The sequence below is a fragment of the Pieris brassicae genome, chromosome 1 (assembly GCF_905147105.1).
Source record: "Pieris brassicae chromosome 1, ilPieBrab1.1, whole genome shotgun sequence".
In the NCBI taxonomy this organism is placed as follows: domain Eukaryota; kingdom Metazoa; phylum Arthropoda; class Insecta; order Lepidoptera; family Pieridae; genus Pieris; species Pieris brassicae.
The window spans coordinates 15128392-15151812 of record NC_059665.1 but is presented as its reverse complement, the minus strand read 5'-3'; the positions used below and the strand labels follow the sequence as shown (position 1 = coordinate 15151812).

At 32.8% G+C, this 23421-nt stretch overlaps 1 protein-coding gene across 1 annotated transcript in view; it reads right to left on the bottom strand.

The window, feature by feature from the left end:
* Positions 1-1152: 1152 nt before the first annotated feature.
* LOC123709298 (paired box protein Pax-6-like) overlaps positions 1153-23421 on the bottom strand; it is a 35977-nt gene continuing 13708 nt past the window's right edge. The window contains exons 5-10 of the mRNA XM_045660519.1: positions 16127-16382; positions 4043-4219; positions 3355-3437; positions 2290-2483; positions 1926-2113; positions 1153-1600 (exon numbers count right to left, since the gene is read on the bottom strand). Of these exons, the coding sequence (XP_045516475.1) occupies positions 1512-1600; positions 1926-2113; positions 2290-2483; positions 3355-3437; positions 4043-4219; positions 16127-16382 (987 nt within the window). The 3' untranslated portion in view covers positions 1153-1511. The remainder of the gene's footprint in view (positions 1601-1925; positions 2114-2289; positions 2484-3354; positions 3438-4042; positions 4220-16126; positions 16383-23421) is intronic.

The window sequence follows — 23421 nt, the reverse complement described above, 5'->3', positions numbered from 1 at the left end:
TTTACTTTCTACTACTGTCAAATCTATATCTGCGAATATAATCTGATACTAATCGGCAAATACTTTACACTTGGATGGATGTTGGTACAGCATATTGATTCGCAACATTCGAAGATAGACGTCTATAGAGACGCAGATATTATGATGTCTCAGGACTGTACCAACTTTTTTATTTAATAACCAAGCCATTAGCTTAGAAAACTAAGAAAAACATTCAATATTAACACAGTTATTTTAATTATATACACTCGTTCATTTAAATAAAACTGACCAAGTATGCTACGATGTTAATGTAATTTATACAGACACAGATAGAATACAGGAACAGAATATCGATGTAAAATAAATGGCAAAATGACACTGGATATTAGAAAAATAAGCTAGCTAATACGCGTAATATTTAATCACTCGTCTTAACTTCAAACTAGAGATGAGTGAGGTTCGGAAACTCAATTAAAATCAAAAACATTTTTAGCGTACGGAACCCGGGCTTTGTACCTACTGAGTCTCGTTTCTCAATCCTACCCTTAATCTCCCATGTCTGATGTGGTTGCAAGATAAAAGATAGTTCGTACTTGGATTTATCTCTGAATCTAAGAGCCACCAAATAAAATCGCCTACAGGGTTAATAGGCCTAATCTACACATGCGTTAAAATAAATCACAAATAAGTATTGTTCACCTTACAGGCTTTGAGGTCCAAAATAAATTATATAAAAATTACTGACACCTATTATAATGTAGACTAATTATAATAATTTACATAAATACAATTTGAGCCTTTATTTGTGCTCTTGTTATTTCGTGCTACTGGATATGTAAATTCTTTATTCTATGGAATGCAGGGGCGTACTCAATGTGAAGCCACCGAGGACCCAACTACGTAAAATAGAATATGTGCGCTTATTATCGATTTGTGACAGATATTTGGTATGTATATTAATAACACCTTGATGCGTATCTGGAGTTTGATCTGAAATAACAATTTTACTTAAACTAAATTGAAACAGACAATCTACAGTTTATATCCAAATAAAGAATTAAGTTTATACAGATCTTATTCTATATTTATAATATTACATGGCATGAACATACACAACGAATATTAAGCCATATTTTTACAAGCGCTGTTGGTAAAAATAGTAATTACAAGGAATTAGATTTTTTAAACATGTCGAAAACTCGAGGCATCATAAGTCAGGAGAACATTTATCATATTGTTTATTTCTGTTACATATTAATTGATAAATATCATTATTCAGTTAAATGTTAATGGTAGTTGAAATGGTAAAAATCGCTTCAAATATCTTGCTTCAGTCAGGCACACATTCAGGAGTCCGGATCGTCTCCATTTCAGAATCAATAAACATCATGAAGTTTTTATAACATCCTTGAAACAGGAAAAGTTTCATTACCTCATAATTTGTGTAAGCCTTATAACCGATTAGGGTAATTCCCTGAATCAGTGCCTGAATGTTTTATTTGTTGGATGTATGTCTAGTTCCACCAGGGTCACTGCAGACGTGACCAGTACTGTTGGGAGTCTTGACCTGGCACCGCCAATGGAACCGAAACTCCTGCACCTAGAAGACCGCCCAATTCTATAAAATAACAAAATCCCGTTTATTTTAATAATTATTAAGTTTTCATTCTTATACTGTAAAAATAAAGCATATTAACATATCGATGCATCAGAATATAATGTGACTTCTCCCCTAAATGCGCAGTTCGTCTGGTGCTATAAATAGTCCCCTTTACCCCTGTCCGTCACTCGTCCGCAATATATATTTAAAACCAAGGTAACATGGATTGCATGGATATTTTTTTTTCGAAAACAACATGTAAAGATGTAAATCTAACCTTATAAATAATTATCATTGTAAAGTTACACCAAAGACAAAGAAATTTTATAAGCTATTAAATTACCTGGTGGGGGAGACGCTGGTTCATGCTGGTAACCATGGTTCATATACGGATGCGGCTGTCGGTAGCCTAGCTCATAACGGGGATAACCTAGGAATCCGCTCTTGCACAGATCTGCCTCGCTTCCTTCACATACTGATGCGTCTGACACCATGCCACTACTTGCCCCGTATCCCATTGGAGTCAGTGGGCTGTAGATGCGTCATAAAACATGTTAAGCAGTCTCAATGTAAAAAAAAACATTAAGCACATGTTATATTTAAATAGATATATCTTTAGCTTACGTGTAAGTAAGCATAATATTTATTATTTTTGTAATAACTATTCGGTTAAAGTACTAAGAATAATAAGTGTATCAAAACCATACCTGTAAGTGTCAACGTTGACCTGTGGTTGATAAGGTGTGTGATGCGTGTGACTGTGATGGTGTGGCGCGGGAGCAGGCAGTGGTGGGGCGGGAGGAGCGGGGACCTGCGGGGCCCCGTAGCACTCAGGGCTCCGACGTTGGCTGCGGATTTTCTCCTCGCGACGCCACTTCGCGCGACGATTCGAGAACCACACCTTAATGTCGGATTAGGTTAACAAAACGCGGGACGCGGACTTGATTTCAACTTTGTTGGTTTAAATAGTAAGTTAGAAAAGCAATTTTGCCTGAATCTTTCGATAAGTAAAAAAAATCTGTGATATTTGACTTTAAGAAACGTAAATCGGTAGAAATACAGTTTCTGAACGTATTCGACTAAATCCAGCTGCCTATTCTAATGAGTATTTGTGAAATAATAAAGATATAAGTCAAAATGGATAATCAAGCCGCTTAAAATAAGTAAACATTGTAGTACATTATGATTAAAAATGTTAGTCAGCTGTTGTTGCTACTGTCCGTCTGCATAGAACTCTTCAGGGCTCTCTTTTCACGAAAAGAAAATCCGGAAATTACATTTTAAAATTCTATTTATATTTTTATGGATTAAAATCACAGTATTTACTATTTTCTTAACCTACAAAGTAATAATAAAAATTATTAAAAAGAAAATTAAAACAAATTTAAAAAGTTTGGACTCTGTGGCATTTTCTCGCTGTATTGCGATACTTATTCGTTAAGCGAGGGAAGTTCCAGCTCTGGGGTCTCCGGTACTATGTAGCAGGCGCCAACTTAAATCTTTAATAAGCGCCTGTTTACTTGAACCCCACGGCCCAGGAGTCTCTACTCCAAAGGAAACAAACTCGAAGTTGGAGGAAATACTCTTATATTTCCAGCTCTTTTGCTTGTCCGAAGGAGGTGAGACGGGGCAAAACACAAGTAGCATCCCATACATAAAGCCCATCCCATTTTCCAAAGGATCAACCACATAAAAACAAACTTAGTTGGTTGTAGACGGCAATATATATTCTGCAGAATATAAATTATAAATTGACATTATTAGCATCTTACCTGTATTCTAGCTTCAGGAAGACCAATTTTAGCTGCAAGTCTCTCTCTGGCGAAAACATCAGGATAGTGTGTTCTTTCGAATTCTTGAAAGAAAATAAAAATAATTACATAAGTTTTGTCATATTTATTTAATTCACTAACGAGGGAGTGTTTGAAGAACGCAATTGATACAATTTGTGATGAGATAGCATTATACTATATCAGTCTTTAGGTTTAAAGACTGACCAGATCAATCGTCATTAACGTTTCTTTTCATGATAGCGTAAATGATTTTTTTCCCCTTTCTTGGCCTGCACGGTTTGTGTGTCAGCCATGCAAAATAGTTAGGAAGTGTGTTATTGGATTTTAAATTGGATCGGAATTTCTAAAAGGATTAGATAAATTTAGTATATAATAATTACATAAATGATAATAATTTTATATTGTTAATAAAAATGAAACTGGCTAAAATTCTATATACATCGATTTATATAAATGAAATTTGACGGAAATAGACAAAAGTCTACTTTACTTTATGGGGTACCAGCACCGGTTGTACAAGGACGTAACTATAAGACAGAATGGCACGTGACGATTAATATGCTTGTGTATGAATAATTGCTTGCCCTTATCTAATGATGCTGGTGGAAGGAAATATGGTGAACTTTCCTTCGGACGAGTAAGTCAATATAATAAAAAAATACTATACCTCGCTCTAAGCTATCAATCTGTTCGTTTGTGAAGCTTGTGCGGTTCCGTTGCAACTTGCGTTTGAGACGAAGCCTGGCTGCATCATCGTCTGCTCCGCTTGAGCCTGCGTTCGAATTATCCCCAGAACCGGTCTCATCGGAGTTGAGTCCTTCAATGCCCTCCAGTGTTTCTTCACCTGAATTACAATTAGACATAGACATAACATTTAGTATTAACAAAACACACACAGAAACACATAAAATAACAATAATCAAAAAGTAAAAAAAATAAAATAAAATAATAATAGAGAGATAACAATTTTTTTTAAAGAAAAAGGTTTAATCGTGTAATGCGTGTGTGCTGTGGTTGTAATTGCCTTGGCTCAGAATTATGCTGAGGAGCAGAGTTGTTCCACAGCGCTGGTCATTCTGCCAGAGACCACAGCAGCTAGTTTGCGTCTCAGTCGCAAAAAACAAATAAGAATCTAATACTCAGTAGAAACAAATAATAATAATAGTAAAAGTTAGCAGTGTATGCAATGAAGAAAAAATAATGTAAATTAAATTAAAAAAATAAAAATAAGAATAATTGTTAAGAAGAAGATATATTTTTGGGCGGATTAAAAACTATATTACGTGAGATTTTTGTTGAGTAAGTAGATGTTTATTTTATAATTGTAACGAAAATTTTGGTTTTTAGTTGAAGATTTTTCAATTGAAATGTAAGTTTTTCTTGTGCAATTTTACACAGATAGTTTACTTTCGATTGTTGTCCAGAATTATACAAGGGTAGATAGATCGATATACAATATAGATTATACAAGTCCAGAATTATAGAAGATAGGTATCTTCTAGGAAATTGTTTAAAATTTGATATAAGGTTAAGACTAAATATATGTATGTTGTTTTAATGATTTTTCTATAAAGATGAATATATATGCCAACCGTTACAAACACGAGAAATAAATTCAAAGTTAACACAGACTTCATCATTTTATATTCAAAGCGAATTTTCGTTGACATTTTGGAAATTAATTAGAATTTATGACAAAGTAAACCTATAAATTTAATTCATAGTAATTGATAAGAGTACATTATCACATGTTTCAACAACCTGGAACACTCGTAAATCATAACTTGCTCCCAAAACTTTGTTACCCCTGATTTATTCATATTGTCTTTGGTTCTTAATATCTATGGCGTAGTGTGTATGCATACGGTGTAATCCTTAGACATACCGTTTTGGTGTTATCGTAGGCATACCGTATTAATACGAAACAATACGGTCAAAAAAAAAAAAACATTATCATAAAATCATTTTCTAATGCGCTATCTAGAAAAATATACCACATGAATAGAAAGATATTGAGGACTTACAGGTGTTTAAAACAAACATATCATCAACGTTTACTTTATAGGATAAAATATGATGTAATAAATGTTTTGAGATTATCACTGTGAGGTGCATCCTATTAACTGTGGCTGTGGTCTTATAACTTATAATTATATAACATGTTTAGCATGGTTGAATATCCTGACTGTCCACAAAGGTAAATGACATTTACTTAATGACAAACAGCTAAATAACTTAAGCCTAGCTTCTTTAGTACATATAATTTCAGATGAGTCTTTTGAATATTTATTTATTTATTTATTAACACTTCGTTACACTACATTAAAAAAATCGAACATAATTAAATCAAAAGGTGGGCAACCGGCGGCCTTATCGCTTTCGAGCGATCTCTTCCAGGCAACCACTGTGAGTAAAGAAAAAATAAATAAAAATGTATTAAATTACATAAGATAGGCAAGTAGTGCAAAAATACATGTTATACACAGTTAAAAAGACAAAACTAAACAGGAACAAAAAAAACAAACTAAACTAAAAAGATGATACATTAAAAATAGAAAGTAAAAAGACACATAAATAACGAAAATTAATAATATTTAGTACGCATACACTCTGTAAATTATTTGAAATATAGATAAATATACTGGGGCTTGTTTAAATAGATTTAACGGTGATTTGCGTGTCTATTGCGGTATACTAATCCGAGATCGGGCCCGCGGCGCTTTGTAAATCGGCGAGTATATTTCAGAGCTTTGATCCTTTAATTTAATCGATTTAAACAGATTATAAGAAAGTGATAACTAATTTAAATAAAATACTTCAAACGGTATTCCTCATAATTAATTTTGCCCACAAACTTTATTAGAATTGTTGTAAAGAGCAATATTTCGACAAATAAACCAATTTATGTGAAATACTGGTGTAATTTCAATTATTTGGAAATAAACTATAGTAAAATATGTATTTATTTACAAATAAAATTATATAGAAGGTGCGTTGTTAAAATTATTGATTTAAAATAAAATAGATACAGATAATTGTGAATCTAAACCAAATTGTGTAAGTTGTTTACGTGTTACATTTTAAAACGTAAATCCGTCACTATATTAAAAAAATATTACGTATATATTTTAAATATTACTAATATAAAAATCACATTTCAAAATAAAACCCATGTCTGCGAGTTATTATCGCGTTATCTCCAGTTAAAATAGTAAATTACATTCAAGTGTCAAGATTCTTCGGTATCTGGTACTGCGGGGACCGAGACACCCGTGGGGTGTTTGGGGGTTCCAGGGAGGTCCAGGGGGGCAGGGGAGTGGTTGTAACTCGCGCGTTCATGCGGAAAGACACGATAACAGCCCAGCCTACCACGTAACCCTGCCTGCGATAGCGTTATCAACTTAAAAATGTATGGCCAATAATGGAGTGCTATTTTGAAGGTGATTTTGGTTTAAAGACTTTAATGATTCGTATGAATACCGTATGTGTTGTACTTTAGTACGTTATTAGGATTCTGAATTCTTTCACTTCTACGAAGGTATAATTGGATGTCCACGATTAAAGGGTTTTATAGATATAATTATGTAATTTATGTAAACACTGCGACGGTAAATTGAGAGTGATAATTTTAACGAAATATTATTTAATGCTGATACATTATATCTGTGGCCATAGGTCAGAATATGATGAACGCAATTTCTTTACTTTACAGGACAAGCAATTACATTATTAAGAAATCTTGAATCCCTATTAAAATATGAAATACTCGATATATTAATAAGTCATACTGAGTAAAAATGTACTTATCATTATCTGTTCTATACATATATATACCACAGATACATTACTAAGGATACTCTTTAATTCCAATAATAAATTGGCTGTTTTAAGAAAATTAATACGATTTGATTGCATTACTTATGTTTCTCCTATTCAAGATGGATTTTCTATAGAACATAGGTTAATGAAAATTATATCATCTTGTAAGTAGTCATAGTTTTTATGATACAAAACTGTACAAACACAAGCTGACACATTTTCGTAATTATCAGCCCACCCACTTCACTTCGCAAACGAATATGACACCTCGAAACATGATCTCGTATCTTCGAAACACTCCGTAACGGTTACACCGTCGGTCCATCGTCATACGGGTGACTTTACCCTGGCTTGTTCGCGGACAGAAAATGACATTCGGTGTATCGGGAGCCCATCTGTCACGCGGGAAAACATTAATGTTTCATGAAGGCACACTGTACGAAGATCGCTATCAGATAATAGATGTGTCTCTATTTAACGTCACTTTGATTTAGACAGGGAATATACCATGGGTAGAGACGTCATCCTCATACAATAGAGTACAGAGATCATTTAAAAATTAAAAACTCTAAAGAAAGTCTCTTACTAACCACAAACTGGCGGCTTTGCGACCAAAGACACTAATTTGTAAAATTTCTACTGAGGTAGACCTATTTGTTTGTACACTGACTGAGTTCACAAGAGTTGCTTGCTATATTGTTAGTTATAAGATTTAGGCATATAAATATATTTTTTTTAGGATAATCGGTGTAGGTATTATTTTGACGTTCTATCGAATTAGTTGTAACTGTTAAGGTGGAATAATGATGTGGAAATAAATAAATAAATGAATCTTCGTAATAACATAAACAATCTTAATATCTTAAAATCTTTAGTACAAACCGCATTATTGTACTGTTTAGATTGAATAAAAGTTGAAACTATTTCCTAATTCTTGTCCGTGAAACTATAAATCTAAAATGACTTTGATAATACATTTTAAGTTAATTTTTTATTCAAAAGTACCAAGGCACCATAAAGTCACAAATGACTCACGTTTAAGTGATATTTCAGGCTTATCAAAATGGGAATATGAATTTTTCTAGTTAGCACTCGAGTCACGCGTCGGCCATTTTGCAGGAAAACGGCGGAAAGGCCCGCAGGTGGTAACTGATACGACTGCGCGAGGGGAAAATATCATTTACATTTAATAGTTATACATAAGTATTCCCCTGGCTATTTTAAGTGTTGTTTTCCAACATAATTACAACACATTTGTTTGTAATTATCGCATCATCATCATCATCATGACTTAAAAGTAGACTAAAGCTTTGCAATGTTATATTATAATACCAAAGGCTTAAACGAAAAAAATGTTATTTTTTTAATTTCACTCTACTAGATGTTAAGCACATTCAATAGGTATTTGAAAGACATGCATAAGAAATTCACGAGTACTTAGATTAGCCATTTACTTAATTGATTTAACTGGAAACTAGAAATATTTAGCTTAACTAAATGGTTAAAAATCGAGCATTATTTTCTTATGTTGCAGTAATAAACCCTAAATTTTTCTAAACCCAAACCTGAGGTTAATCAAAACACAGTAACTAGAATAGTTAAATCGAACTTTTCTTGTAAAAATTACTGTGGATCGAGTTTGCTTTTTGATTGAACGCAATGAAATTTTGCAACACGATACCTCATTGAAATAGTTTACATACAAAACTTAGTTGGAATAAAATGAGTTTGTGCTGCTACATTATTCAACGTAAAAGTTATGGTAGGCTGTTATGCAGTTAGCAATTATCTTGCCATACATAGTAGAAATTTATCTTTTAAAAAGATCAGAGGATGTGTCTATCACGGTCGTAATTAACAAGACTTGTATGTTATTTAGTTTTTAATTTTCTATTTGTAAGTGCATTTATTCAATTTATATTGATCTTGAGTGTTTCCACGTGCTTAACAAAAATAAAACATGATACAAGAGTTAAGTTTACCCCTATGTACTAAGGCCCTAAACGGAAAAAAGCCGAATCCTCAAAGCAAAATGGTGGAACATTTCATTTCTTCTTCACAGAAGAGAATTTGTTTCATGACCTGATCTGAGGTACATGTCTGGTTGGGACTTAGTATATTACGTTAATATCCAATTGATAACGAAATACTTTTTTCATAGCATTCCTAAGAAATGCGAAATAAACTAGATAATACAACCCAGCACGTTCTGAAAGTTTTTTTAATAGCTTTAACACTGTGTTTTACGTAATTTTTATCGCGTTCTAAATACGTTGTATATTTAAAACATCGTAAACTCCAAAACATTTCTATTCCTTTTTTAAATAAACATGCATGTAAGTCTAGGCACATAGTACATAAGCGTCGCATATGTCATAGGATATAATTATATGTTGTTTATGCGCGCTGCGCAGTGGGGCGGCACTAACGCGGCGCCGCCCACCACCCTTGCCTTTTTTACCTTATTATTTCATACAACGCTATTTCGATACCGAATTAATGGATTTTTAAATTAATATCCATTGTGGTTGATAGACGCGGTTTTAATATTGTCGTTTTAATTAAAATATATTGAATTGTGGTCTTCCTTCTAATTTGCGAAAATTAATCCTGTTTTTGCTTTGATTTATTTTCATAAATAAAAAACGAACAACTTTTTGTTATTTCTCTACTTACTATTTATTAAAATTAATATATTGTTTGTCCAAAACACGATATGTATTTTGTTAAATATATTTTCAAAAGTCATGAAAATGTGATTTGACTGATTGTTTTATTCGGGATTTTAAATTAAAATTCTTTTGAACTACTAATACGGTCTTAGACAGTTCAAAAGAATTTAATTTTAACGTCATAGTTAACTCAAATTTTTTGAATTTGAAGAAATCAGACTAGAGTGATATCTAACTAGAATTACTTAAGCTACCGTTAGATACAACTCTGAATACGGTTATTAGACTGTGTTTAAATAAGGTATCCTAAATACAAACTCGTAAATTAACAGCTATAATTACATGTAAGCGGAGGGTTGTTCAAAACGCCCTTTAGCGAGCGTTTTCATGTTTTATAATCCTGTTTCATGCGTTATTGGCCTTGCTAAACCCTTTGTACAACCCGTTCGCACGATTAACGTGCTACGTTTTGGTTTATTACAAGTGTGCACGGTAAAATTACTTTTAATTATTATTTATAGTTTTAAATATTGTAAGTAGTAAGGTTTGACGAACTGTATCTTCGGAGCCTATTTTAGGTGTTATGGCCAGCCTTTGGAATATCAATCGGTAATAATGTTCATGTTGTTTTAATGAAACCTTTTTTTAATATAGCACAACATGTATGCTTAAAATATACAAGAAAATATAAATAAACTTTACACACATACAGATCAATTATATTAGATTATAAAAATTCAAACTAGAGCCTAATTAACTAACATAAAATCATTGGTAGGGTTGCGATAGGGTTGCTGGGTTCACATAAAAACAACTTGACAAAGGGTTCTGAAATCTAAGTGACACTTATGTTACTTATAAAAAAAAATAGGTTAGAATAGAATATTATCGGGAACGAGAATGTTATATTACAATTTATGAGTCGGGGAAAAACTAATGGTAGGCAACATAACTCTAGCATGGAAATAATTTAACCCAAGCAAACCGCAAAATAAAAATAAAAATTACGAAACCTAAACTGAAATTTAGATGTGTTATTGTGCTACACAAAACTACGATAACTAAGTAGATAGCTGTAAAATATATTTTCATTAATAATACTAATTAAGTTTTTAGAGCGAGATAGCCTATTCACTGGACCATGGAAGTTTTGTAAATATTATTACATTTATTAAAGGCAAAGAAAAGTATTATAAATTAGCTAATACATAGGTAATCATAAAATACACTGTTCAATATTAGAAGAGATATATCCTGCTTCATTGTAATTGAACTAATCTTAAGACCACTTGTAGTATCGTAGGTACATAATAAAATATTATATAGAAAGACTGGTATTTTCCACTCATAACTAACCTCTATTAAAGACAAATCTCTTTGAACTCAGATTAACAAAACGCAAATGAACATACGTAGGGTATACATTAGTATTTACGTACGACGATCATTTAACTACAGTGTTCTTCACACATCTACTGTCAAAGCGTTAATCGCATTTCACGGTGGGTGCACCCTCATTGGTGGTATGGACAATAGCGTATTTTGTGTTGGGTCGTTTTAATTGCTATTTTACCGTAGATATATGTCTATTAGGATTTTACATTTACTTCAATAGATGCTTACACTGAAAAAGCCAAAGATTCTCTTGAGCGTAACAATGTTTCAATAATGCCACAATTATTTATATGAAAAGGTAACATTAGGGTTATAATAACAACATTTTGTTATAATGACCTCAATATTTATCCAATTCTAACCACTTCTTAAATTTTGAAACCTTTTAAAAATATAAAAACATTTATCTCCAGTCTCAATAGTCAGTAAAGTTGTTGATAAACAGACAGACTGATAATGAATAGCGTATAGAGTAGGTATTTACATAAGTGAGTGAATCAAAACAGAAGACATACGAAAAGCAAGGGTTATATACAGTACATAAGCGTAGATCAAAGGGCTGCGGCGTACTTTGTATCTGCCGACATGTACATAGCGTTTGTGCTACGTGTTAGGTATTTTGAATAGAATATCAGTAATGTACTTGTATCAATACTAAATATAGCCTTTTAGTCGGATGATCAAAGGCTTTAGGCATTTTTAAGTTGTAATAATAATTAATAGCTTTTTCCTAATACTCCAACTGCAATCTAGTTTGAATGAATCAATCTATATGGACATTTTTTGCCTGTGAATCAAATGTTGTTAAAGATTCTGCTAATATTTGAGAAGATTTTTTGAAGTGAATCTTTTTTATCTGCGTTGGAAAAAAATACCGTCACATTTTTCGATTACGCGTTACATGTTTTCGCAACCACTAATAACAAAAATATATAATAACGATGACAATGATAATAATTCTATTACAATTAATGAAATTCTGTTATAATCTTAGTAGTCCTTATTACTACTATAAAAAGGGTAAAGGTAAAATGAAATAATTGTATTATGTGTATTCATGTCTATGATAATAAAAGCCTTTTGTTAAACTTTATCTAATTTAACTTACAATTTCTGTAAAGTTGCATATAGTAGATCATTTTTCGAATAATAAGGTCATCAAGAAGTTTCACTTCTTATATGTGTACACAAGCACACATTTTTCTTGGATTCTCGCTGTTGCCCTTAAGGTCCTTTACAGCTCAGCTCTGCTCGGGCTGTTTTGGTGAGCGTAGCTCGGCCTGATTTCAGAAGATATTTTCCATTCTAAGGGCGTTTAACTCCTGGCATCACTAATTGTTTTTTGTCTTATATGCTCAATTAACAGTACTAAAGTAATGTATGTATTATAAGAAGAGTCTGTATGTGTTAAAATAGTTTCACTTAGAAAAATATTGCTATTATTGATAAACACAACATTAAACACATAAAATAACTATATCCATATAAGTATACCATTTTATTATTACTGGATTCAAAAAATAATATTATTCTACTAGCGGACCCAACAGACGTTGTCCTGTCTTAACTATGAATATTGGTTTAAAATTGGTATAATTAACTTAAAATGCTTTATGATATACAACATTCTTTGTTTTTCTGGCGCGTATATAAATAGTTTTATTGGTATTCCGACATCGGAACATGCGACATATAACTGACCATGTGAAAAACATGGATTTTCAAGATTAATACCACAAACAATTATCAATATAATACATATAATAACTCCGATCGAAGCATTTTCTTACATCCTCTTTGACGACATTTGCAGTACGCATTCTGTCAATGTTATGTCAAACGCAAAAAGGTTACATTGAAAAAAAAACTGCTATCGTAACAAAAGTCATGATTACTTAATATGGTGGTTAAGAATTCTTAAAGTTTATAATTTTCCGCGCAATGTTTTTACTTTTTTCTTTCATAAAAACCATTTCCTGACAATAACAAACACAACAAAAAAATAATTAGCGAAATCGGTCCAGCCGTTCACACGTGATGCCGTGACAAAGGGAAATAGGGATTCATTCATTTTTATAGATATAATTTTATTAATTCTGGGCCGCATGTTTCTGTATCTGTTTCATGATAATTTGTCAATCCAATAGGTGATAAGCCTCCTGTGCTTGACAAACGCCATCGACTTCGGTCTAAGGCAAGCTCCTCACGTTGTTTTCCTTCATCGTTCGAGCGAATGATTAATACATAGACAGAAAGTCCATTGGTGCATAGCCGGGTTCAAACCTACGATAAGGGATGACAGTCCCACGCTGAAGCCACTAGGCCAACATTGCTTTATGTTATTCTATATATGCATGGTTATGGTCGATGGACTCGTATTCCGCACTTAGAGTCATAATTGGCCCGTTGTGCGGAAAGTCCTGGCTAATTTAGCCAGCCTAGCTCCTTCCAGAAGCACAGAAGTCTCCCGGGCTCCAAGGATTTCTATATATGTATAATCTATTAAAAACATAAACCAATATGTGTTAATGTTAAGTAATGACGGTTGTTAAGTCAACTTAAAGTAATTGTTTACCAAAGTTTACACTTAGTATTTGGGTAGATTTCTATTCAATCAATATTCTATATAATCAATTCGAAAGAAAAAATATACAATTCAGTCCCGGTGCCAGTAAGTCTGAGAGTATATTCATATATTTTGCGTCAGTTCTACGGCTGACGTAAACTTCTCAATATGGAAATATCTACGATAGATAATATTTATTCACGCCATCCTATATTTCCTTTGATATAAGTCGATTTAAGGAGTTTATTGCAAAATAAGTTCAAATTCAAAAGATTCTTTATTGTAAGGGATTTTTTTTATGTAATTAATTTTCCTTATGTTTTGATACTAAAAGTTTACGGAAAGAGAAGTTTCTTATTAATTCGAGTTTTTAAACAAACCCTTTAAGTAAAAGAGCAATGATACTCTAGTGGCTTCAGCATGCGACTCACATCCCTGAAGTCGTAGGTTCGATCCCCGGCTGTGCACCAATGGACTTTCTGTCTATATGCGCATTTAACATTTGCTCGAACGGTCAGAAACCGGCTTGCCAAACCCAATAAGTCAACAGCGTGTGTCAAGCATAGGAGGCTCATTTCCACTTTGCCTATTAGATTGATAAATGGTCATGAAACATCTATACAGATATCTGAGGCAGAGACTTAAGAAGGTTGTAGCGCCACCGGTATTTTGTTTTTCTTTAAGTAATCGGCCTATATTATGATTTCAAGTATGGATGTAAGATGTAAGGATGGGCAGAGACAACAAATATGAATGACAATGACTGTCAAAGCATTTTGGCCGAAATTTTACATTTTTGACAATTGATAATCGTTCAAGTCAACTGATAATATGCGTGTATTTCGTTTCGTGAATTTTGTTCATCGAATTTGTTAAATATTTTTGTCACACAATCTGTGTAACTTTCTATAGAAAAATACACATAAGAAAACAATAGAAAGAAAAATACATATAACGAAACAAACAACTACGTTAGGTATGGGTTGAAAAATTGCAGGCTGAGTTTTGTTCATTGATTTTGTTAAATATTTTTGTCACACAATCTGTGTAATTTTCTATAGAAAAATACACATAAGAAAACAATAGAAAATAGTATTGTTAAAAACTTAGTAATAAATGCAGTGACCGTGTTTAGAAGTCGTTTTATGTCATTATTGTCTAAGGAAAGCTTAACAGTGCTTTATCATAATCAATATCCCAGATCTCAATAAAGCGCCCATAAACCGTGCCATTTCACCGCGGTCAGCCCTAACGATACCATAACTTACTCAACGCATAAATAAATATTCAACCGACACCATATATCCCACTAATTTACTACTACGGAACCCCATAATAACCATTTATCAGGGACCCGAATAAATATTCTGCGACATTTTTCTTCGCCTTATCTTAAGAGGCCAGACGAGGTTTTGTCCCGCTTGCACTTGACGTGTTTTGTATATCGGTCTCGCTTCGACGCATTCACCTCCCTTCAGTACGTTTTATTTAGTTTTGGTCCTTAATGGATTTATTCTTTGGCTCCTTTGACCTTGTCTTGGAGCTTTAAGGTGCTATTTTGACAACGAACAATTTCTGAACCAAAAAGGACGTAGGAAATCTTGATATCGCAGTATGACTTAGTTCTTATTTCTTGTTATTTTCATTTAATCACAGATAAAAAATTATAAAGACCTGTCCCGTAATTTATGGTATTCGCACATCGCGTTAAAATTTCAAATCAATAATTTTTTGACTCGCCCTCGTGGCAAACACCCATAATCTCTAATCTATTTAAATTAAAAATTCCATAACTGTTTCCTACAGTTACGGAGTTTGAGAAAAATGTTCAAAGCCAACCTAATTGGATACAGACTACAAACCACTACAAAGGGGGATGGTTTGAGATAAAAATGAAAATTAAATCTTCCAAGCGGATGGGCAGAGTAATGTTTTTGACGGGGGGTGGGGGGTGGGGAGAGCCACAAATCGACTATCAAAATGCCGAGGAAAAAAGTTGTAGACTGTGACCGAACGCGGATTGCCATTTTGCTGTTTTTTTTAAATTATTCCCGTCTGTCCAAAGCTGCGGTTTACGGTTCGGCTTTGAAATAACTTTTGGTTATTCGTTATTTCTCATGTTGAAATAATATTTTAGTAGTAAAACAACTATATTTCTTTATATTAATTTAGCAGTAAAATTTCTTCAAAAAGACATGTGATATCAACAATTTTAAATGTCGAAGCTTTTTTAAATAAGGTTTTGTTAAGAAATTGAATTAAACTAAAATATATTATATTCACAATATTAAACACGCACCTTTCTTCATCCCCGTTAAATCTCCATTGCAGCCTATAGTCTGAGGTCCAGGGCTCAGACTATGAAGCTGATAAGGGGAGCGAGTATCGATCTGAGATGGCCAAGGGGCTCTAGGCCAACTTGGCGTGGACCCCGGAGTCCCCAAAAGCCGTAATCTCTCATACACGGGGGTGGAACAATCAGGCGACGGTTGCTGGTTTGTTGACTTCTCTTTCTGAGCTGCCAGGTTTCGTAGAACTCGGTTGATGGACGATACCTGTGTACAAAATTAGAGGTAAATTATTACTTTTTGTCGATCTAAATCGTTGATCAAGTAGAAGTAGGCACTTAGAAATGGATTTTATCCTCTGTTGCGGACGATAAAGTATAGAAGGCTTGAGTAAAACTGTTTAAGAATTAATATTATAACAAATCTAGTGTTATCCTAAATAACAATGTCTTTCTTCTTCGACCGTTTTCAAAAGCCCTTACCGATACGTCGAATTGATGCCTCCAAAGTACTCTCAGCTTGTCTCATGTTAATAGTGGGTACTATTGTCTTAACATAAAGGTTTAATTTAATAAAATAACGTAGAAACTAAACAAGAAACAGATATATATAAACACTGATAAATGAGGGGTAAAAATAATGTGACACAAAGGTTGCATTATAAATCCGGTAATTAGGCCTAGGTTTGATGAAATTTAAAAATATTTTAAAAAGATAAAATTGTCGCATGTGTGGCCTAATAATGAGATATTAAGATTATTAACCGATGTCAATGATAAAATCGTCCCATTGACATGAAATCAGAATAGCGTATAATGTACGACTTATAACGTGTAATTTAATCCTGTTTTATTTATGTACAAATCAAGTGTTTCAAGTTTATTAGTATGTTAAATTGACTAACTTTCACTCAAAGTTTGAAGGTCTACCACATAAGTATTTAAACTTGAGGTATAAATTGGGCTACTTTTTGTATTAACTGTTATTAAAGATTCTATAACAATTAGCGGTCTGTTTTTTTACATCGTTCGCCTTTGAAATTGATTTTGTGTCTATACAAAATATTGAATGCTTAATGCCTTTAAATCGACTTAATTGAAGAAAGTTCACTTTAATAAAAAGATTCGTTAGTTATTTTCCTTTTATCATCTATGTTCACCGATTACTTGAAGACGCCTGGACTGATTTGACAAATTCTTTCATAAAACTTAGGGCCACCCAGTTAACCAAAAATGTCCACAGAGTACCAACTGTCACACTGACATCTGACAGCGCGGCAAACGGACGTAACTTAGACGTAGGGCAGGAAGGCAACACGGTAACTCGATATGTAGACGCGCGGTGGTCCGCTCGGCGCGCTGAATGGCAGCTGACGCGATGCCCGATGGACCGAGAAAGCGCGGCACGTTCGAAACGGTCCTTCTTTTTTTGTCTATGATAAGAACTGTTTATGTCACGACCCTAATTTTTCCACAGATTATTAATTAAAACTTAGTGAATCTTTCAGTTATGCTTATTTTGTTTTTATGTTTTTTGTTCAGTACAGGAGTAGGGATTTGATATGTACATAAACAACACATGAGTTTTGTTTATGTACATATCAATAAATAAACTAATTATAATGTTATTTATAATATTAATATATATTATTAAGTACTACATTCTGTTTACATAAACTTCAAATTCTAGTAATTTATTCATTTATTTTCAATATTCTTGATTCAGGTGATAGAAATTGTTCGGATAGAAACTTATAACAAGCTATTTAATTAAAAGTCGACAATCTTGACTGTCCGAGTAGAAAAATGGCTCTCAAGGGGTTGCAACTTAGAAATTTTCTAACAAAATGAAATGGAAATTTTTAACAAGGACCAATTGACAAAGTCAATGATTCGTATCAATTATTTGTTTGATACAAATTAATTGAAAGCAAATTTAACAAGATTTTTTGTCGCAAGAATTAACAGTATCTATTGATAATACATAATTATTTTAAAATCTTGTAAAACTTTTTGTTTTTAAAACACTGAAATAATAATAATTAACGAATTAAAAAAAAACTACTTTTTTGGCATTTATGTTCTAAGTAATAGACTATTATTAATTTATTAGTGTTTATTAATAAACAAATGAAAATATTTTGCAATTTCTCTATTCACTGTTGTCAAAGGACCACAGAATGTAAAAAACAATTATGCATAACCATAAACAAGCGAGTCGTATAAGTGTGGCCATGTGTGAAAAACGTCTGTGCAGTGGCCGTTTGTAAAAAATAAACTCCGCAAAGGACCTGTAAGCGCTCGCATAATTCGTATTACACGCTCATTGACTTGTTTTCACGATTGTAGTCGACTAATTCACCAATTAGTAAATAACCCTTTCTGTAAATTTGTTTATATCTGTTTACACATATTAATTTTCTTTATAAGAGTGCACTTAGACAATGTCCGGTTAACAATCGGTTCGCATTCGGTTGGACTTAAATAGATTTTTGTGGTATACACGGGGAATTAGTTTTTATAATGGTTCTGTATTTTTTGCTCAAAATATGTCGAGATAAGCTTACATACGTTTTTTGCTAGGATCATTTGATTTGGAATTAAAATGGATAAAGATTATGTACCCTTACTTAAAGCAGGCTTAATTAATATTTTTTAAGTTACCTATTTACAGGTGTGTTCTTATTATGTGAGTACTTAAGTATAGTTAGATCGAGTAGTGTTGGCTTAGTGGTATGCGACTCTCATCCCTGAGGTCGAAGGTTTGATACCCGGCTGGGCACCAATGGACTTTTTTTCTATGTGCGCATAACCTTAGCTCGAACGGTGAAGGAAAACATCTTAGACCTTGCCTTAGACCCAAAAAGTCGACGGCGTGCGTCAGGCACAGAAGGCTGATCACCCACTTGCCTATTCGATTAAAAAATGATCATGAAACCGACACAGAATCTGAGGCCCAGACCTAAAAAGCTTGTAGCACCATTGATTTATTTTTTATTTTACTTAAGTTTAGTTAAACGAAAATCGTCTTTTTGTGTACATTTTTTTAACAACCTTGTATGTCAAAATCGAAAAACTTTTATAAATAAACTGTGTCGACAAATTCTCATACATCTTGACTTAGCTTCCTGGTGACAAGAAAACCCAGTAGACCGATGCTGCGTTGGTTAGATGGAGTTGTCAACGAAACAATAGGTGCTCGAAGTTTATTACGAGTTGATTACGATGGCGAAAGTTAAGGAGGCTAAGGCTCGGCCATAAGTGGCTGTACAACCATGATGTTGATGAACACACAAAACAAACACAAGTACTTAATACTGGGGTTACTTAATACATACTAACCTAACCCACCTTGTAATTATAGAATTAATCACAATGGAACAATGGAATAAGTAAACGCGCGTTTTATAACTGACCTATAGGATAATACATATATACATATTTGTTTCATGTTCAATTATAATTCAAAACAGAAGGCAACAATAATACTTGTACCTACACTATAACATCTATTTTCGTTGATTCAGCGATCTTAAACGACGAACAAAAATTAATATACGCAAATGTAACAAAATTAAATACGAAACATCATACCGACAATCGCGTCCTCGATATTGAAGTCGAGTTTTGAATACAAAATAAATTACATTATGTCGGGCACCTTCCGAACGTAAAAATGAAGGTACCCCCTAAATACCGGGTGAGGTGAAGCGAAAAAATTATCTTATATTTGCTCAGAAGCCGTGAACGTAGGGCGAAATACTTTTCAATAAGCTTAGAGAATTTTTATTTACAATCTTCTACGATCTATGGGACATGTTTAATTGCATTTTAATCGGCTTACGTAGTTTCCAGTTTTACGGAATCTTTTTCAGTTACACCATATGAATTTTCTTATTGGCGTCTATGTGCTTCGTGTTAAATTTTAGTACAAAATTGTAATATTTGTTTGACGGTCATGTTCACCGAGTACCTACTGTCAAAGTTTAATACTGATTTTTTTACGACTCGTCCTGTAGTATTGTTTCTATAAATATTTATACAGTTACATGTATCTTTGTATTGTCTACAAATTTCTTGAAAATTTAAACATATATCCAGATGATCCTTTTAATTTAAATCAGATATATTCCGACTTAGTAAGTGTAAATATGTAGTGTAAATTACATCAAAATCGGTTCAGTAGATTTAGAGACACGCATTCACGAGGATACACAATGGGGATAAATATTTTTGATATAAGTATAGGAGAGTGGGTTAATTTTTCTAAATTACTTTAAATTTTCTAAAAACAATTAACTCGAGAACCTTTTAGTGGCTTATAGAATTATCTAGCACCTAGATTCACAATTATATCGCGAAAAAAAGCAGTACATTACTCCCAGTATTGTTGAATTCTGAAGGGTCCTTTACAAAGGACAACCTGCTGGGAGCATTGTGCGCGAACTCGGCACTTTGCAAGTCAATATTTTGGCTTTCACTCTTGTCAGATGTTTTGAATCTTTGCAATGTAAGCGTGCAACTGCGCGCCTACGCTGCATTTCATTATCCTATTGTTTTTTCAAATTCAATGCGGAGATCTGCTTTTGACTTTTTGATGCGTTTTTGTCAGCTGCCAACGTTTAATAATCATTGGAAAAAAACAATAGACATAGACAATAAAATTGAAATAATCGTAATAATCTATATTCAAAAGGCATTGTAATTGGGTGTCAAACAAAGTATTAAACAAAAAAATCCCGCGAAATATTGAATTTCGCATAATAAAAATACAAAGCACTCGATGCTTCAAATAATTGAAATAAAGCAACCGCAAGACGCCCCTTGACTTAAGAATCAACGCCTTCCGAATAAAAAAAAACCCGCCCATAGTCGATGACAGCGCAGGTCACTTAATTCGAACCTTTCCCACGAATACGATTTCTATAAAATCGTTAACTATTGTTCGCAATCAAAGAAATGGGTCAATACTTAAAGAGCTCATAAATCTATTGTTTGATTGGGAATTATAGGCAGTTTGTCAATACCGTGTTGTATTGTGACGCGGCGGGGCGCTAAGATGTTTACTTATACGGATGCATTTGAGAGTGAAATGATATGCAATTTATTAGGTACGTTCTCATGGAGTCCGCTGTGCGTATGAATTTTAAAGGTGTGTTGCTAACATAAAAATATTCAATCAAAATCCAAAATAGATATTTTTCAGTCAAGTATAATGCTGCGATCCTTGAATATGTTATTTAATTTAAAAATATGAGACTGTGTTCTAGGTTCGTAGATCGCGTAGTTATAAATGCCATGAAAATCTCTTGGTTTTTAGGGAAAATGTGAGAATACCTATTCATTTTCCGGGACACATACATCGCGATTTTCCGCGAAATGGACAAATGTTAACCCTGTTTTGGGTTGAAAAGGCTGGCGTGAAATTGATTATTGATTTATTTTATTATACTTTTAAAGATGGATGAGGGTGGCTTCCGAGTTCTCGAGGAGTGTGAAATAATCGGAAGTGTGACGAAATGATTATTCCAGTTGTAAAATTGTCATTATGTTGACGGTTAAATTAAGATAAATGGCAATTCCGTGACGTTGATGTTAGAAAGGTCTTTTATTCACTAAAAATTATAACACCTATTATTAACAATGGAGAGCAACATCAGCCGTGCAAGGCTGGCAAATCTCAGCCCTGAGATCATGAACCAGACACTAATGTTACTGTAATGTACACTTATATATAATATGTATACTTGCTTATACGGTAAAACAAAATATCGTGAGGCAAACCAATTGACGACGTGTTTCTCGTTCATAAGACTCCACTTATTTTCACATTAGGGAAAATACTTAATGAACAGTTACAGTGCTACGGTTTTAGTGCTGTATAGCGTTATAGCAGTTTCCATCTAATATCATTTTTTACAGATATCGGCAAAACAATAGGCTCTACAGTATAGTATTTTGGACACGATTGTACAATTACAAAATTAAAAGTCATCAATTCATTTAGGTAACACAATATACACTTATGAACGTCAATAAAGAAATACATATCAAATGCATCTAATTTTATATTTACTGCCCGATTTCAAACGGCGTAGAACGAGAAGAACTGGCAATAAACTCTCCGCCACTCTTTTTAATCGCCAAGTTTATTGTTTTACAAAATGTTTCTACGGAGCTGTAACCATTACACCATGTTCCTGGCATCATTAAGTAATTAAAAGTTCATTAATAATAAAAAATAATATAGAAGTACGTGAGGTTAATTGAAATTTCATCAAACAGTTGGAGGAGCGGAGTAGATGTTCAGGTCTCCCTAGATTTAGTTCCAATATCTGCTAAAACAATGTAAGTTGTTATTGATTGAGAGTTGAAAATAATAGTAGTGTTTATTTTATGCCAAGAATGTGTTTGTTCATTACTAAGAGTTTGTTCATTACTAAGAATTTTTTAAATAAAATGTACAAACTTAATTACATATACAATAAAAAATTAAAGACATACAGACGCTTCTACTCTTGCGAAAAGTTAAAAAAAATGACATCTGCGCAACTTATTACTACCAACGTTATGTTAATTAATTACCACTTACATTACATTAATTACAACTCTATGTTAATTAATTACCACAGTGAATAATTAAAAAAAAATTAGTTTAGTTTTCTAGATATTATTTTTAATTATAATTATTATTACTATATTGGTTTAAAACATGTAAATACTCTATAGAACCTATTGAATGATTAAGTGCAATATACCCCGGTAATGTTATTAACTTCAATGTTATAAACCTAATTATAAGTTGAGAATTGAGAACATAATTCATTTCATGTATTGTCAAGTAACATAAGATTTACAACTTCTTTAAAGTCAAAATAATGAAGTGAAAATAGCGAGGGTAAATACAATTAAATACTTCATCTTTGAAAGCCAGCCAAATGGCAAAAGTCGATTGTATTTAATTCATGAACCGCTCTCAGCCGTCAATAATAGTGATTTTATTTTAATGACAATAATCATTATTAATAATAACGTATTCGGGGATGAACGCTCGAATGAATCAGAAAGACAAATATAACGGACGTTTTTTTCATTATATTTTATAAAAATAAACGTTACTTTGGTGTTTTCAAATGTGTTCGGTTTGACGCGTGTGAATAGAATGTTTTAAGAAGTTAAATAATACTGCGTTTATTAAAAACTAAACATAATAATCAAATATATAGTATTTACAATTTTCTTAACTTACGTAGTAATGATAATAATAATTAATAAATTGACAATAAAAACAAATTTGGCAAAAATGG